Source organism: Mustela lutreola, chromosome 1 (genome assembly GCF_030435805.1).
Source record: "Mustela lutreola isolate mMusLut2 chromosome 1, mMusLut2.pri, whole genome shotgun sequence".
In the NCBI taxonomy this organism is placed as follows: Eukaryota; Metazoa; Chordata; class Mammalia; order Carnivora; family Mustelidae; genus Mustela; species Mustela lutreola.
Window position 1 is genome coordinate 162,415,325 of NC_081290.1, and position 19,532 is coordinate 162,434,856.

At 36.2% G+C, this 19,532-nt stretch overlaps 1 protein-coding gene across 1 annotated transcript in view; it reads right to left on the bottom strand.

Annotated features, from left to right (window-relative positions):
• Positions 1-553: 553 nt before the first annotated feature.
• The window catches only part of ADAM28 (ADAM metallopeptidase domain 28), an 81,958-nt gene continuing 62,979 nt past the window's right edge, over positions 554-19,532 (bottom strand). Inside the window, exons 19-24 of the mRNA XM_059177963.1 lie at positions 6,259-6,367; positions 5,228-5,306; positions 4,382-4,447; positions 3,568-3,630; positions 2,631-2,693; positions 554-2,149 (exon numbers count right to left, since the gene is read on the bottom strand). Of these exons, the coding sequence (XP_059033946.1) occupies positions 2,129-2,149; positions 2,631-2,693; positions 3,568-3,630; positions 4,382-4,447; positions 5,228-5,306; positions 6,259-6,367 (401 nt within the window). The 3' untranslated portion in view covers positions 554-2,128. The remainder of the gene's footprint in view (positions 2,150-2,630; positions 2,694-3,567; positions 3,631-4,381; positions 4,448-5,227; positions 5,307-6,258; positions 6,368-19,532) is intronic.

A 19,532-nucleotide genomic window follows, 5' to 3' on the forward strand; every position in this document is an offset into this window, starting at 1 on the left:
GCAAGGTCGTCCAAAACCTAACCTCATAAGTAAAGCTAGAGTTTTTAATGTGCTCTCGAGTAAACTCCCATGTGGAAAGAAAGACTGCTATAATAGGAGAGATTTGGCAGATGGACCCTGGGTGTGCTGGAGATTGAGCTTATACAGAAATTCACACTGAAAGGGGAAAAGAATTTCTTGTGGATAAGTTTCTCCAAGGAGGAGTGCCTAGGTGGCTCAGTGGGTTAAAACCTCTGCCTTCGGCTCAGGTCATGATCTCAACGTCCTGGGATCGAGTCCCAGATCAGGCTCTCTATTCAGCAGGGAGCCTGCTTCCCTTTCTCTGCCTGCCTCTCTGCCTACTTGTGATCTCTGTCTGTCAAATAAATAAATTAAACCAGGTCCATGGTGTAAACGGGTAAAGCAGGCCAAGTATAAAAAACAAACCTAAATCATGGTGCTGATGAAGTGGCCTTATAATTGCACACAAGGAAATCACATGCCCTAATCATGGAAGCAGCAACTTTATTAGTTGAGATGATTTCTGTAGCAAATAAGAAAATCCAACTCGAAATGGCTTGAACAATAAGGATATTTTATTGACCAAATAATAGGAAATCCCAGCAAAAAGTAGGATAACACCCATAGTTATTAATCTATCAATTCAGTGACATCATTAAGAGATCAGGTTTTATTCTTTTTATCTCTTTGATCTATTTTATTCAGTATCTCAGCCTTGACCTCAAAATCACAACATGGTTGCAACACTACGAGAGAGGTTATTCAGATCCCAACATCCAGAAGAAGGGGCAGGATATCTTTTGTGAAAATTTCTCAATATATCTCTTCTCTTGCCTCATTGGCAAAAAAAAAAAAAAAAAAAAAAGAAAAAAAGAAAAAAAGAAAAAGAAAGAAGGGAAGGAAGAAAGAAAGAAAGAAATGTGGGGTTGAGGGAAGTAAGGAAAATAAGATTATTACAATTGACTTAAAATGATAGAGATTTATCCTGGAGATGAAATCAGGATCACCTTTTCTAAAATATCTACAACTGAATAAAACTGGGGTTCTGAAAACAAGGAGGAAGAAGGTTATTTGGAAGGCAACCAACAATGTTTATTCCAACATCAGTCAACTAAGTTAATGGTTGCTATGGGCGATGTGATTCCAGGGCTGCCAGATCATTTGATTACTTTTACAAAGCTGGATGTTTATGCAAGATCTCCCAATTTTAAAATATTGGCAATCAACAAACATTTAAATTCAAAACATTTAAAAATACTTTATGACCAAAATCATCCCTGCCAAATAAAATCAATCTGTAGTCCAGATATGTCCTGCAAGCTACCAGTTGTCAACATCTGGTTTATGCTATTAGTTTATGTAATTAGAACTTTCTCTACTTAGAAAGTGAAGTTCACTTTAAGCTTGCCAGTAGCTGAATTATACAAATTTTTATTTGTATTTGTATTTATTTGTATTTATTAATTAAAATTAAAATTTTAGTTAATAAAGTTTTATTCACTTGAAGCAAACTTCATATAACTCAGCTAATAAAGATTGCAAAAGATAATGTAGGAAAAAGATGTTATATAAATCAGAGGTTGTTTATGTAATTTTGTTCTTACAGTTCTAATTTGACAGGTTTATGGTTAAAACAGTCAAGATGCTGTTAGTCATCTAATGATGAATGTAAAATTTTGTTCCATCCCTCCCAGGTTCCTGTGATTTCCTGGGGACTTTTTCATTTGCTTGCTTTAATTAGAAGGTAAATTATTTCTTACTAAATGAGAAAATCAAGATGTTCAAAATACCTGAGGAAATATTAGTCAACATCACAATAAGAAAAGGGGGGGAGGTTAAGAAAGTCACCTAATTAGATATTTTAGATGTACAGCTGTTTGTTTAGAGTCCTCTCCTCTCCCATGAGTATGGAAGAGAGAAATGGTGAATTCACACAAAGATTCTCAAGACCATGTCTCTCTTGAAAATGTTTGTTGAGTTGCCTCAAAGCACAACATGTATCAAGAAATGTTAACATCCTTGAGTTATCAAGAGCTAATAATAAGGAGAAAGCATCTTTCTCTTCCACCCGGATTATCCAGTCTTCCAGGTTGATCATCACCCCACCCCTCCCTGCTTAGCTGCTGCTTCAGACGTTTGGATTGGAACCCTGAAAAAGACAAAAGTTCTTAAGCCATCTACGTAATTCTAAAATGTTAGATATTCTATAACTTGGAGCTATTAGGAAATTAAAATAAATTCTTTGTAGTCACACTTCCTATTTCACAGATCACTGTGGATATACCACAGTGAAGGAGTGCAAACATGGGAAGGCAGAGAAAGAACTGGAGAAAAATCGCATTAGGATCCAAATATCCATCTGAATAATGGACGTAATATGGAGAAGGTGAGGGATCAGGAGAAGAGTGGTGAGACACTGGGCCATCATCTGATGGGATATGTCCTCTATCTAGCTAAAAACTTTCCATCTTCTTCCTCTTGGTTTTGACCACACTAGGAAGGTAGACATGTCTTAGCTCCCATCCTATGATGATATAGATACTCTTCTTAGTGAACATCTTCTAGGAAGATGAACTTCTCTCCTGTCAGTAGGAGTGTGACAAGATTACATTTTCCTGCAGATCTCTTACCTTAGGTGTTGACATTATTTTGTCTTTAAAAACAGTAGAGGGAAGTACCTTCGTGGCATTATGCTATATGAGAGACAAAAATAATACTAAGTCATTAGAAATGTTATTCTTTCCCAATCCTAGGCATATTTATTACCTTATTTAAGTTATCTCTTACCTCCCCATCACTCTGAATGGCCAATAGTTGAATGGCCAATTGAAATAGTTCCAATTTCGACCACTTAGCCAGGGGATCTTTCTCTTACTTTAACTACTATGAGTCCATTCATTTTCCCCTTTACCACATTCTTTTCATTAGTTATCACTTGCTTTGGCACAAAAAAATATGTGAAAGATTAAGCTCTCTATACACATATGACTGGTTTTCACCCTAAAAATGTAAACATTCTTGAAAAAATGACTTTTAGTTCTTTCTCATCTATCGGTAATAGAGTACCAAGTAGGAACATGTTCAGTAATTACTTGAGTGAATGAATTTTACCTTTTACTTCTTAAGTGCCTAACTTTTGTTCCAGGTTTGCCTACATATGGTCTGTTTTTTGTACCCCAACTTCTATACAAAACTGTAGCTAATATAGGCCTTATATAATAAAGTCCCCTTTCTAGATACTTACTTTGGAGAATATAATAATAAAATTTTATATTCTCCAAAGTAAGTATCTAGAAAGGAGACTGTTTACCTCCTAGAGCAAAACTATTTATCATTTTTTGATGAGGAGATAATGGTAGAACTATTTTTAATAATAAAAAATTAATATCCATATTAATTTATAGATAGAACGTAGGCCTTGCTTTCTCAGATATACTTGTGTGCTACAGTAGCTCAGGTTGACCTAGAGAGTGTGTCTCCTGAGAAGGAATCTGTAGATTTAGAGACACTACCCACATGGGGCCCAAAAGACATTTAAAAAATCATCAGTGACTTCCTGGTACTTACAAGGAAAGAAGTTGACACAGATGTAGGAATCGGTGGTGGTGGAAAATCTGGCTTTGTAATTAGCTAATGAAAAGGTAAAATAAAATTAATTCAAAGATGGGGCCTTGAAAATAGATGTGCTTAATGGAAAGGCTTAAATCATTTTCAGAAAGGAAGAACTCATGCTCCTACCCATGAAAATAGTTTAAATCTGTAAGTTCAAGTGTTTTCATTTAGGTGTGTGTATGTATGTATATGTGTATATATATATATATATTTTTTTTCTTTTTTCCCCCCAGAAATTCAAGAAGTAAGGCCATTCAGACATAAGCCAGTGCCAACAGATGGATGATGAAGATGCCACTCTAGGGAGCAGATTGGTTCTCTTCTTATAACAAGTTACCAGCACATTGGGAAGGGTATGGCAAGAGCTGTGCTATGGCAAGAGCTATGTATTAACCTCTGGGGCTAATAATACATTATATGTTTATAAAAAATTTAAAAATTATAAAAACAATAAAATAGCAAAAAAAAAAAAAAGAAAGAAAAATTACCAGCATTGTGGACCCAGTAATTCAGATTAAGGGGTTAAATATAGGAATATAATCTTCTCACATTTTGCATTTCAAAAGTTTTGTGGGAAAATCTATATTTTATATTAATACTCACAAAAATTTTAACATTCTTCTAAGGAAATAAATGGGCATCATGGGTCATGTCTCTTAATAGTATTTCCTTGAGATTAATTTGGAAATGATACTTTTTTGTTGTTGTTTTTTTTTTTAACTCTGACCTTCTAATTGGAAGGAATACTTAAGAGAAAGTGTTAACTCACAAAAGAAGCTGGAGGCTCATTACCCTCTACTGGCAGATCAGGTGATTGGAGCTTCATCTGACTCATCTAATAAACAAACAAAAAACAGACAGACAGACAAAATTTTTAAACGAAATGATAAGTTCCCTAAGTTTAACTTCCAAATAACCAGTACTTTCATGGGAGATGAGAACTTAGATCATACCAAGAGAGGGATGGGAAATCATAGCGGTCCAGCTCTTGCATTCTGCTATACCCAGAGCTGTCAGAGACAGGTACATTTCCATCAAAAATATCATTGCCATTGCCAATGACATTAGCAATAACCGACCTCTGCTAAAATTTCTAAACTTCCAGGACATAGCCAGGGCCTTGAGGGTTATACATATTACATGTTTTGTCATACAAATAAACACATTATTATCTTTATTGGGACATTTGCAAAAGGAAAAAGAAATCCACTTAGAGTCAGAAAGAAAGAGAGAGAGAACAGAGAAGAGACAGGAGGGAGGGGGACAGAGAGGGGAAAAGAGATGCTGGAGGAGCTGGGGAGGGAAGGAGAGAAAGAAAGAGAGAGAAAGACAGCTGGGGTCTGCTCTCCTGTTCTATTTTCTCTGCGGTTGTGAACCTCAACAAAGCAGCCTCTGAATTTTAGGAAGACTTTTTCGCACTTAAAAAAAAAAGGCAAAGGAAAATTTTCTAAATGTGTAGTTAGAGAGCCCCAAATTCTTGCTACATACTAACTAGCGGACTGGATTTGTAAAACACTGCTGAGTAGGAGTGACAGATAAGTAGGTGGTCAGGACAAGATGATGAAAGAATCACAAACTGGGGCACGAGGCAAGCACACGACAAACTATGGCTCACCTCTTGGGGCTGAACATCCTTCACCGTCTGTGGGTTCCTCTTCTGTCTGCGAGGCCTGTTGCGAGTAGTCGACAATGGCCTGTGTGTGAAAGTATACCATTTAAATGGACTTAACAGTTTCTTCACCATGGGGAGGACACTCAAAAGAAGTTTGCCAATTTTCTTTGCCCATTGAGTCATCTTTGGACATTGACTGGGCTTTCTTCTGCTCTCTAGAACATTCTTAAGGCCTCCTTGTCCTGGAATTCATAATCACCACCACTAATTTTTTTCTAGATTCTCTAAAGAGCATTATTATTATTATTATTAATTATTATTCCTAATAATGATGGTGTTGAATCAGTGTTTATCTAAACTATTATGTCATTTAATTAATGATTTACTTTATTAATTCAATATTTAGGAAACTCATTATATATGAATAAGGCAGTCTTTATAAAAGGTTAGAAAGATACTGTAGTGTCAAGACCATGTTTGAAAGACTAACCAATGTAGGTGCAAATCAAGATTCCATCAGTTTAGGTGTAAGATTTGGAACATATTTGTTAACCTCTCTGAGCCTTTGTTTTCACTTAAGAAAAAGTGTGAAGTGCTTGATTTTATAAGATTGTTCTAAGGATTAATATACAATACCTTTTATGTATAAAATGGAAATAATAGTTACTACCTCACAACATTCTTGTGAAGATTAGAGATAATGAATGTAAAAAGACTCGGCATAGCCCTTGTCATAAAGATAATGACCAATAAATGCTACATAGTATATTCTTATAATGGGTATAAAACCTTTATTGAGAGTTATTATAATTTGTATTATTTATAAATACAGTGATTAACATAAAAACAATAAATGTATTGCTGTGAACGATTTCTCAGTAAAACTGATACCAAGCCTCTGGTCCAAGAAAAATATACCTGTACTTATTTTTTAGTATTTGAAGTAAACCACTTAAATTTGAGAATTTGGGCCCTATCCTTGAATTTAAATAAATTAGAGGTCCAAAAGTTCCCAAAGCAAGATAGAAGGCTACCTCTGGACTTCCTTCTGCTTTCTTCTGGTACTTTGGTGCCAGATTACTATAGCAACCACCACCGATATGACAGCCATAGGAAACAGCACCCCAACCACAATGGAGAAGTCTGCAACAAAGAGAACCCAGACCTGATAAGGGTATGAGAAATTCACAAATATGCATCTCTCTGGTCCTTATTTCTTCATTTATCACAAACTCCATCTACCCTTTCCTCCACAGTACAGATTCCCTGGAAAATCAGTCAGAGTCGGTAAAATGAAACTGCATTTTGATCATGAATGTTGTAGTATTATGTAGATAGGGGAAGCAAAGGGGAAATCCATATAAAATATTGGATATGAAGTAGGTAAAGCAGCATGCTACTGAGAATCCTTAGAAGGGAGGATGTTTGTTGTTATGCCCCAATAATGGGTCCGTGATTAAAGGAGCGAGACTGATATAAAGCGAAGGTCAAAAACAAAGCTTTATTTCGCGCCAAGCATCAAGAATCTAACTGAAGTTCTGGACTCACCTCTTACAAGAGAGGGCGACCCTTCTCTGTTTCACAGACTAGCTTTTAAGGGCAAAGGCCATGCGGTCGGGCCTGGCCATGCACAGGTGGCCAGTGAGATTGCAACACATACAGGAAACTCCACAATGATACTAGGTGACCAATTGAATTACAATTTACCCTAGTAGACATTTGAACCAGCCTATTACACCCTGATTGGGATTGGAGCCAAAAATGCTCCCAAAGGGCGGGGGCCCATATTCCTTGGTAGCTAGGGAGATAGTATGCATCACCCCCACTGATCAGAAGTCTCCACCTGGCCTGACCTACCCTCGTATCTGGGCTTTGTTACCTGGAGCTGGTTTCTGGGACTTGTTTTTAAGTAAATCCCCTGGGGGAACGGGAGCAGGGACAGTTTGACTTTAATGAAAGCTTCTTGCTAAATAGGTCCTCACATTTGTAACAACTGGAAAGTGTTGGGGCTGGGAGATTCGAGAGAATAGGAAGTGAGGGGGATGGAAGAAAGGGATTGAAACATTTTTAAAATTCAGCATTGGCATCAAACAAAGAAAAAGAAACTGAAGACTTGAGATCATATCCCTGTCAGCAGCAAATGAGGAGTGGAGACCTGAAGAAGAGAAGTGATCGAGGCACAGGTGAATGTCTTACTCATGTTTGCTCTGTCTCGAAATTATTGCAGACAGAAAAGAAATTACATCACCCTGTGAACTGCAGAGCAGATCGAACAAATTTCCTGGATGTATATGGCATTTTCCCTTCTAACTGCTAATTGAAGTAATGACTGTAACTTCCAAATATTAATTTCTCTTACAAAATATGAAACTTTAGAGACAAGGAGGTTTACGTTTGAAGAGCAATGAGAACGACCGCTTTCTTAGTAGAGATCAGCAAGGCAATAATAAGATTAATTTTGGTAATTTATAAGAGATGCAGTTATAGTGTAATAGAAAGTATATAGGTTTGAGGGCAGATTACAGTCATGTGAAATCCTACCAAAAGAAAAAAAAAAAAAGATTAATTTGGTATAAATGCAAGAAAAGCTCCCAAGTGGGAACATGCATACATGCAGATAGAGGCAGATATGTCAGAAGTAGAATTCTAAGATAATGGCAAATATCTAAACTTTCCACCCCTCCATAACAATTCCTATCTAAAAGCCAAAAGAAATAAAATTCTGAGGTATTTCGGTTGAATATAGCATAGATAGATTCAGAGTGGGAAAAAAATGTACTGGCGATAACCTCAGAACTGTAACTATTTTCAGAGGAGCAACATGGTATCAGAGGAAATAAAAAGGTAATTGACTGGATTTCACAAACTCCCCTACTTTGAAAGTACAAGGTCTGCAGAGAAAGGTGGAGTATAAGACAGATGGGAAATATTACGATAGGAAGAAGGTATGCACTTGGACATGGAAATAATTGAAGAGAAAGTAATGCTCTTCTGTTTCTGGTCTGGGAAATTCGGATCAACTCTCCCACTAAAATAAACTAAGACATTTTTGTTCTACCCCTCCCACCCCTCCCCCCACAAAAAGACAAGGAGAAACTAATTTGGAAAGATTAGTGAGAGGACAGGAATGTAGAAAGACAGAAAGGAAAATGATCCTGGATGCAAGTTCAGAAATGCAGGAAGGAATGAAAAATAAATAAACCAAGTATGAACCCTAATGTAAACTGTGGCCTTTGGGTGACAATCAAGTGTCAATGCAGTTTCATTTGTGACAATGCACCACCCTGGTGGTGGGAGATGTTGATAGTGAGGGAGGCTCTCTGTACTGGGGAGGAGAGGACAGAAGACATGTGGAGATTCTCTGTACTTTCTGCTCAGTTTTGCTGTGAACCCAAAAGTCCTCTAAAAACAAATATCTATTAAAATAAATAAATAAATAAAATGAACATTTTTATGATGACCACTTAAATAATGTAAAATAAATGTATAATTTCCAAATTAATAAAAAGAAAAATGGAATGATTAAAATCCTCAGTAAGCCCATAAGAAAGGAAGGAAGAAGAGAAAGGAGAACATAGAATAAGTTCCTCGGGCTCCTGGGTGACTCAGTCAGTTAAGTGCCTTCAGCTCAGGTCATGATCTCAAGGTCCTGGGATTGAGCCCCGCATTGGGCTCCTTGCTCAGCAGGAAGCCTACTTCTCCCTTTCCCTCTGTCTCTCCTCCTGCTTAAGCTTTCTGTCAAATAAATAAATAAAATCTTAAAAAAAAAAAACTGGGCAGAATAAATAAAAACAATAGGATATGATTGTAGATTACACCCAAGAGTATCTGTAATTACCTTTAATTTAAATGGCGTAAACACCCTGGTTTTTAAAAAAAAAAAAAGATTGTATGACTAAAATTTAAAAAATATATGTATGCCATATATATATATATATATATATATATATATATATATCCTTGCTTTTTAAAAATAAGATATATGCAAAACATTGAGCTTCAGAAAGAATGAAAATAGAAGTATGGGAAAATATTATAATGATGCAAAGGAGACCAACAGAAATTTGGTACAGATATTTTCGTCTCCAGGAACGAAAGACTTTAAAAAACAAGCAGACTGGAGCTATACACAAGCATGGTGTTGTCATTAGAGTGCTGAGTCAAAGACATAACAATTCTAAACTTTTATGTAATAATAGCGTGGTCATAAAGTATATAAGCACGGTAGAACCAGAAGTAATAGCCAAATTCATAGTTATAGTGAGGGATTTTAATGCTCCTGGCTCAGCACAAACAAAATACCAGTAGGGTTTAATAGATGTACACATAGTGAACAAACTTGGCATAACAAATATGGAAAAAACTTCACATAACAACTGTAGAATACATATTTCTGTGTACACAGACAATATTTACAAATACAGGTATATGCTGAACCATAAAGCAAGTTTCAACAAATTTCAACATATTCTTAACACAGTAGTTTCTCTGATCTTTATGTAATTACATTAAGTATTAATTTAGCAATGACTGGAAAATCTGCATATGCCTGTATGTTAAAAAATATACATCTAGGCATGCCTGAGTGGCTCAGCCAGCTAATCATCTGCCTTCAGCTCAGGTCATGATCCTAGGGTCCTGGGATTAAGCCCCATGCAGGGCTCCCTGCTCTCAAATTCCCTGCAGGGAATTTGTTTTTCTCTCTGCTCCTCCCCTCTGCTTGCTGCTCTCTCTCTCTCAAATAAGTAAATCTTTAAAAAAATATATACATCTAGGGGTGCCTGTGTGGCTCAGTGGGTTAAGCATCTGTCTTTAGCTCACGTCGTGACCTCAGGGGCCTGGGGTGGAGCCCCGCATCTGGCTCTCTGCTCAGCAGGGAGCCTGCTTCCTCCTCTCTCTGCCTGTCTCTGCCTACTTGTGAGCTCTTTCTCTGTCAAATAAATAAATAAAATCTTTAAAATATATATGTGTGTATATATATGTATACATCTAAACATTTAAAAGGCCAAAGAAGGAAGCAAATGGAAAATAGAATATATTTTGAATCAAATGATAATGAAAATATCATTTACCAAATGGGTTACAAACAAGAGTTCTTAGAGGAAAATATATAAATTTATAATCCTAAAAAATATTATTATAATCTTAAAAAAGTATTTAAAAAGAAGGCTGAAAATTAATGAGCCAAATAGCCCTTTCAAAAATTGTTTTAAGAAAAAATAAACTTAAGAAAAGGGAATTGAATAGCATAAATTAAAGTATAAATGAAATAGCAAACAAATGTAAAAAAAGAAAGCCAAGCAAATCCTCAAAAAATACAAATTTAAAAATTCTGTTTGGAAGATATAAAAAGAGAAAAAACAATTCTACATATCCTATTGATAAAAACATAAGTGAATATTATGAGCAATTTTAGAAAAAAAATTAAATTTAGATGAAGCATAAAAATGTCTAAGAAACCATAATATACCAAAACTTATATAAGAAGAAATTAAAAAGCTGAAGGGTCTTATAACTACTGAAGAAATGGAATCTTCCATTTTTATACAAACTCTTCCAGAGAATATAAACAAATGAACACACTTCAATTTATTTTCTATGATTAACATAACCCTAATACTCAAATTGAGGAAGAAATCACAGGCCAATATCACTCATGGACATACAATAAGAGCAAATTGCATCCATCAGTATATGGAAGAGATACTGTTTCTACATTGAGTTTATCCAAAGATTGCAAAGTTAAATAAATATTCAATTTTTTTTAAATTTTGCAATATTAACAAAGTAAAGAGTTAAAAACCTTAACCAATAAAAAGAAAAGGTATTTGATTTAATTCTTAACAAACCAGGTTTAGAAGTGAACTTCCTTAATCTCATGAAGAATATCTAAATATGTACAGAATACCTTCACATATCAGGGCAAAACACAGTCTTTGAGATTGAGAAAGAAACAAAGAAGCTAGTTATTACCATTTCTATTCTGCATTGTGGGTGGGGGTACTATTTAGTGAAGGAAAACAAGTACAAGAAATTAAAATCATGAAAATTAGAATGAAATTAAACAATCATTTCCTGAAACAATATGACTGAATATGTAGGAAGTCTAAAGGATTGATAGATAAATTACAAGATTTTTTTTTTAAAGATTTTATTTATTTGTTTGACAGAGAGAGATGGCGAGAGCAGGAACATAAGCAGGGGGAGTGGGAGAGGGAAAGCAGGCTTCCTGCTGAGCAGGGAGCCCAATGTGGGGTTCAATCCCAGGGGATCATGACCTGAGCCAAAGGCAGAAGCTTAACGACTGAGTAACCCAGGCACCCCAGTTACTAGAATTATTAAGAGAGGTTAGCATATGTGCTAGACATAAAAATAAATATACAAAATTGGTTGAATTTCTATATTCTACTAAGAGTTGAAAATAATTTTTCAAAAGACATCACTTAAAATATACAATGAAATTTAAATTCCTATAAACAAATTTAACAAAATAAATGCAAAATTTCTATGGTGAAAACCACTAAGCATTAGTTGCCAAAATTAAGAAAGACTAAATAAATGGATAGATATTTCATGTCAATGATTAGGAAATCAATATTTATCTTATTTTATTTATTTATTTTTAAGCTTTTATCTATTTGTCAGAGAGAGAGAGCACAAGAAGGGGGAACAGCAGGCAGGGGGAGAAGCAATCTCTTGGCTGAGCAAGGAGCCTGATGTGGGGCTCAATCCCAGGACCCTGAGATCATGACCTGAGCGGAAGGCAGAGGCTTAACCAACTGAGCCACCAAGGCATCCTTTTTTTTTTTTTTTTTTTAAAGATTTTATCTTAAAAAGATAAAACATATCTATAAAAGATAAAAAGATGTTTTATCTACAAAAGATAAAAAGAGAGAGGGAAATCAATATTTTTTTAAAAAGATATATTTATTTGACAAAGAGAGCAGGCAGGGGGAGGAGCAGAGGGAGAGACAGAGAGAGAAAGAATCTCAAGCAGACTCTGTGAATAGTGCAGAGCCCAACACAGGACTCCATCTCACGACCCTGAGATCATGACCTGAGCTGAAATCAAGTTAAACGCTTCACTACCTAAGACACCCAGATGCCCCAGGAATTCAATTTTTTTTTTTTATATATGTTCATTCTCACAAGTAGATCATAGATGCGATTTATGTTAAAATGTCAGTCCCCACAAGAATTATGTGTATAAGTTGAGAATCTAATTATAAGATAAACATAAAAGTACAAAAAACCAAGTCATTCTTAAAGAAGAACACAATTAAAGGACAGCCTATATCAAAACTGCTTTAAAGACACAGTTAAAACAAGTGTCATATTGGCACAAAGGACATTCAAATAGGACCACAAGAAAAGAACAGATATCCCAAAAAGACACATGTGCAAACATTTGCTGTATCAGGTAAATGGCCCTGGAGAGCATTTGGGAAGGATGATCTATTGTATGAATGATGATGTGACAACTGGGCATCTATCTGGGATGAAAATGAAATTAAACATTTGCATCATAGACAAAAGACTTTCAGATAGATTATAGACTTAAATTTGAAAAACTAATATAATAATGCTTTTTAGAAGACAATATACAGATGTATATTCATAACTTCAGGGCAGGGAATATTTCCTTAGGAAAGGACACACAAAAGAAAAAAAAATCAAGAAAATGATTAAAAAATTGACTACATGGAATTTAGAATCTTCCATTAATCACATGGCACCACAAAGAGAGTGAGAAAACACAGGAAGGAAGTTCTTTCAACATGTGTAACTGAAAATAGCTTATATCAAAAATATATTAAAACATATATAAGTTAATGAAGGGGCGGGGGAAAAACTCAATAGAAATACAAACAAAAGGGATTGAACAAATGCTTCACAGAAAAGAAAATCCAAGTGGCCCCCAAATAAGGAAAGATTCCTTTATTATAATTATTATTAGCAATATTAGATATAAAAAGTAAATTAAGGAACACCTGGGTGGCTCAGTGGGTTAAGCATCTGCCTTCAGCTCAGGTCATGATCCATGGTCCTGGGATCAAATCCCACATCATGCTCCCTGCTCAGCGGGGAGCCTGCTCCTCTGCCTGCTGCTGCTCCTACCTCCTCTTGTGCTCTTGCTTTCTCTTTCTCTCTCTAGGTCTCTTTCTGGTAAACAAATAAATAAAATCTTTTTTAAAAAGAATGCAAATTAAACCCCCAGTGTGCTACCACTACTGACCTACCAGAAGGAATAAAATTTGCTGTCTCCAAGTGTCAAATGGCTGAAAGGTTGTATAGCCATAGGAACTGGTATTCACTGCTGCTAGGAGTGTGAATTTGTACAGCCAGTCTGGAAACAGTTTGTTTCCAATAACATATATTCCATAACATATTCCATAACAGTATGATCTAGTTAAATTAGAGTTGAATGACAATATCTATAGAAACTTTTTCTCAAAATTGCCCTGAAAAATCTATAAAAGCAGTTAAAAAAAGGAAAATGTCATATATATAATACAAAACCGTAATAAAATATTACACCAAAACATGACAAAATTGTGATATTATGCACAATAGCAAAAATAAACTAATTCTAGCTATAAATAGGAATATGGATAATCTTGAAAACATGATATGGAGGAAAGAAGACTATGAGTACCAATAGTTTATATATTTTATATGTAATATATATGTTATACACATACATACATATACATACACACACATATAGTTTAAAGACAGAGCATACTGCTTAAGAATGTTTATTTGGAAAGGAAGACCATGAAGAAAAGTAACAAAATGTTTATAATAAAAGACACATTAATGATTAACCCTTAGAGAGAGAGAGGACATTAGGACACGAGTGGAGCCAAGGGATAAGATGCCTGGGCTGCTAGCTATGCTCTGTTTTTTGGCCCAGACTGTAGTGTATGAATGCTTATATGCTCATTTTATAACTATAAAACTATAACTATAACTATAACTATATATATATAGTATATGCATATATACTACACACACATATATGAATATATATTATAAATGTAAACAAATAATACATGTAATATATCTATTTATATGTTTTTCTGTATAAATTTTACAAAAAAGATGGTTTTAATCAAGGAAGCTTGCAAGCCCATGGTTATGTATGGCATACTAAAGAGCAGGGAACTTAACCTTATATGTGCCAGAGATCATTTTGGAAATCTGAGAAAGCCTATAAACCCTTTCTCTGAATGTTTTTAAATTCATTAATAAATGATTAGGACTAAAAAAAAGCCAATTATGTTAAGATATAGTTGTCAAATTTTAAAAATTTATTGATGATATAGATACATATATGCTTCTTTTTTAAACCCTAAATTACAAGACCCAACAATGGATTAATAGCCACCAAAATCTCAAACTAGAAACATATATATAGGATATTGAGGGATTTATGTAGCAACTGCAATGTGATGTAAAGATGTGTAATTTCTATTGGTGACACAGCCATGATAACTAATATCACTGTGGTTTGTTTTCTTACATCTCTGTTAATTGTAGAACATTCTAAATTTTAGATAGAGTTTAATGAAAATAGAAATGTAATTTTTCTCATCCAAGTTTTGATTAGAAGCCTGGATTTCATGAAGAGTATGCATTGCAATCTGTCCTTTTGGTGACAGGACACCTTCCTACATTAGAGGATTTTTCCCAGCCTGGTGGAGGCTTTCCTGGATGACTGGGTCAGAAGTAGTGCCAGAAATGGAATCACACTACCCACAGTGTTCCACAACCAAAAGAAATCCTGATGGATGAAGTTGAATTTGACACAGTATTTTAATGACTAGAATAAGTGATTAAGAGGAAAAGCGTCCCCTATCTGTATCTTGAACAACTCCAATCACCTCCTTGATTCCCTCGAGATATAAATTTGATGTCACATAATGCATATTTCCATCACCAGTCCTTTGATTTAAAGTTTACAATAAACACTTTAACAATTTGCAATGAAATCGATTCTTCTTTATTGGATGATAAGTAATTAAGGGAGAAAAAGCATAAAAAATATTAAAAGATTAGATTAGGTTTAAAGTACTATGTGGATATAGAATAGATATAGAATATATGCTTTCGGGGGAGGAGTCAAGATGGCGGAGAAGTAGCAGGCCGAGACTACTTCAGCTAGCCGGAGATCAGCTAGATAGCTTATCTAAAGATTGCAAACACCTGAAAATCCATCGGCAGATCGAAGAGAAGAAGAACAGCAATTCTGGAAACAGAAAACAACCACTTTCTGAAAGGTAGGACCGGCGGAGAAGTGAATCCAAAGCGACGGGAAGATAGACCCCGGGGGGAGGGGCCGGCTCCCGGCAAGCGGCGGAGCAACCGCGCACAAAATCAGGACTTTTAAAAGTCTGTTCCGCTGAGGGACATCGCTCCAGAGGCTAAAACGGGGCGAAGCCCACACGGGGTCAGCGTGGCCTCAGGTCCCGCAGGGTCACAGAAGGATCGGGGGTGTCTGAGTGTCGCAGAGCTTGCGGGCATTGGAACGGGAAAGCCGGCTACAGAGACAGAGCCGACAGTAAGCTCGCAGCTCGGGGTGACCTTGAAACGGTCGCAGGCTCGGTGAGCTCGGAGCGCGGCCGGAGGTCAGGCAGACGGGAGTAACTGGGCGCGGTTCTCTGAGCGTGCACTGAGGAGTGCGGCCCTGGGCTCTCGGATCCTCCGGGCCGGAGACCAGGAGGCCGCCATTTGTATTCCCGTCCTCCGGAACTCTACAGAAAGCGCTTAGGGAACAAAAGCTCCTGAAAGCAAACCCAAGCTGATTACTCACCCCGGCCCCGGGTAAGGGCGGTGCAATTCCGCCTGGGGCAAAGACACTTGAGAATCACTACAACAGGCCCCTCCCCCAGAAGATCAACAAGAAATCCAGCCGAGACCAAGTTCACCTACCAAAGAGTGCGGTTTCAATACCAAGGAGAGCAGCAGAATTCTAGAGGAGGAGAAAGCAAAGCACGGAACTCATGGCTTTTGCCCTGTGATTTTTTTTTAGTCTTGCGGTTAATTTAATTTTTTTCTTTTTCATTTTTTGTTTTTTTTTCTCGCCTTCGGGTAAAATTTTTTTTTTAACTGTTACCTTTTTCTTTTTTAACGATTTTTTACGAGTTTATCTAATACATATATTTTTTCTTTTTTATATTTTTCTTAGGTGTTTTCTTTTTTTTTTAAATTCTTTTCTTTTTTTTTTTTTCTTTTTTTTCTTTCTTCCTTTTTGAACCTCTTTTTATCCCCTTTCTCCCCCCTCACGATTTGGGATCTCTTCTAATTTAGTTAAAGCATATTTTCCTGGGGTTGTTGCCACCCTTTTAGTATTTTACTTGCCCCCTCATATACTCTTCTCTGGACAAAATGACAAGACGGAAAAATTCAACACAAAAAAAAGAACAAGAGGCAGTACCGAAGGCTAGGGACCTAATCAATACAGACATTGGTAATATGTCAGATCTAGACTTCAGAATGACAATTCTCAAGGTTCTAGCTGGGCTCGAAAAAGGCATGGAAGATATTAGAGAAACCCTCTCAAGAGATATAAAAGCCCTTTCTGGAGAAATAAAAGAACTAAAATCTAACCAAGTTGAAATAAAAAAAAGCTATTAATGAGGTGCAATCAAAAATGGAGGCTCTCACTGCTAGGATAAATGAGGCAGAAGAAAGAATTAGTGATATAGAAGACCAAATGACAGAGAATAAAGAAGCTGAGCAAAAGAGGGACAAACAGCTACTGGACCACGAGGGGAGAATTCGAGAGATAAGTGACACCATAAGACGAAACAACATTAGAATAATTGGGATTCCAGAAGAAGAAGAAAGAGAGAGGGGAGCAGAAGGTATACTAGAAAGAATTATTGGGGAGAATTTCCCCAATATGGCAAAGGGAACGAGCATCAAAATTCAGGAGGTTCAGAGAACACCCCTCAAAATCAATAAGAATAGGCCCACACCCCGTCACCTAATAGTAAAATTTACAAGTCTCAGTGACAAAGAGAAAATCCTGAAAGCAGCCCAGGAAAAGAAGTCTGTAACATACAATGGTAAAAATATTAGATTGGCAGCTGACTTATCCACAGAGACCTGGCAGGCCAGAAAGAGCTGGCATGATATTTTCAGAGCACTAAATGAGAAAAACATGCAGCCCAGAATACTATATCCAGCTAGGCTATCATTGAAAATAGAAGGAGAGATTAAAAGCTTTCAGGACAAACAACAACTGAAAGAATTTGCAAACACCAAACCAGCTCTACAGGAAATCTTGAAAGGGGTCCTCTAAGCAAAGAGAGAGCCTACAAGTGGTAGATCAGAAAGGAACAGAGACCATATACAGTAAAAGTCACCTTACAGGCAAAACAATGGCACTAAATTCATATCTCTCAATAGTTACCCTGAATGTTAATGGGCTAAATGCCCCTGTCAAAAGACACAGGGTATCAGAATGGATAAAAAAACAAAACCCATCTATATGTTGCCTCCAAGAAACTCATTTTAAACCCGAAGACACATCCAGATTTAAAGTGAGGGGGTGGAAAAGAATTTACCATGCTAATGGACATCAGAAGAAAGCAGGAGTGGCAATCCTTATATCAGATCAATTAGATTTTAAGCCAAAGACTATAATAAGAGATGAGGAAGGACACTATATCATACTCAAAGGGTCTGTCCAACAAGAAGATTTAACAATTTTAAATATCTATGCCCCCAACATGGGAGCAGCCAACTATATAAACCAATTAATAACAAAATCAAAGAAACACATCAACAATAATACAATAATAGTAGGGGACTTTAACACTCCCCTCACTGAAATGGACAGATCATCCAAGCAAAAGATCAGCAAGGAAATAAAGGCCTTAAACGACACACTGGACCAGATGGACATTACAGATATATTCAGAACATTTCATCCCAAAGCAACAGAATACACATTCTTCTCTAGTGCACATGGAACATTCTCCAGAATAGATCACATCCTCGGTCCTAAATCAGGACTCAACCGGTATCAAAAGATTGGGATCATTCCCTGCATACTTTCAGACCACAATGCTCTAAAGCTAGAACTCAACCACAAAAGGAAGTTTGAAAAGAACCAAAATACATGGAGACTAAACAGTATCCTTCTAAAGAATGAATGGGTCAACCGGGAAATTAAAGAAGAATTGAAAAAAATCATGGAAACAAATGATAATGAAAATACAACGGTTCAAAATCTGTGGGACACAACAAAGGCAGTCCTGAGAGGAAAATATATAGCGGTACAAGCCTTTCTCAAGAAACAAGAAAGGTCTCAGGTACACAATCTAACCCTACACCTAAAGGAGCTGGAGAAAGAACAAGAAAGAAACCCTAAGCCTAGCAGGAGAAGAGAAATCATAAACATCAGAGCAGAAATCAATGAAATAGAAACCAAAAAAACAATAGAACAAATCAACGAAAGTAGGAGCTGGTTCTTTGAAAGAATTAATAAAATTGATAAACCCCTGGCCAAACTTATCAAAAAGAAAAGAGAACGGACCCAAATAAATAAAATCATGAATGAAAGAGGAGAGATCACAACTAACACCAAAGAAATACAAACTATTATAAGAATATACTATGAGCAACTCTACGGCAATAAATTTGACAATCTGGAAGAAATGGATGCATTCCTAGAAAAATATAAACAACCACAACTGAACCAGGAAGAAATAGAAAGCCTGAACAGACCCATAACCAGTAAGGAGATTGAAACAGTCATTAAAAATCTCCAAACAAACAAAAGCCCAGGGCCAGACGGCTTCCCGGGGGAATTCTACCAAACATTTAAAGAAGAACTAATTCCTATTCTCCTAAAATTGTTCCAAAAAATAGAAATGGAAGGAAAACTTCCAAACTCATTTTATGAGGCCAGCATCACCTTGATCCCAAAACCAGACAAGGATCCCACCAAAAAAGAGAGCTATAGGCCAATATCCTTGATGAACACAGATGCGAAAATACTCAACAAAATACTAGCCAATAGGATTCAACAGTACATTAAAAATATTATTCACCATGACCAAGTGGGATTTATTCCAGGGCTGCAAGGTTGGTTCAACATCCACAAGTCAATTAATGTGATACAACACATCAATAAAAGAAAGAACAAGAACCATATGATACTCTCAATAGATGCTGAAAAAGCATTTGACAAAGTACAGCATCCCTTCCTGATCAAAACTCTTCAAAGTGTAGGGATAGAGGGCACATACCTCAATATCATCAAAGCCATCTATGAAAAACCCACCGCAAATAT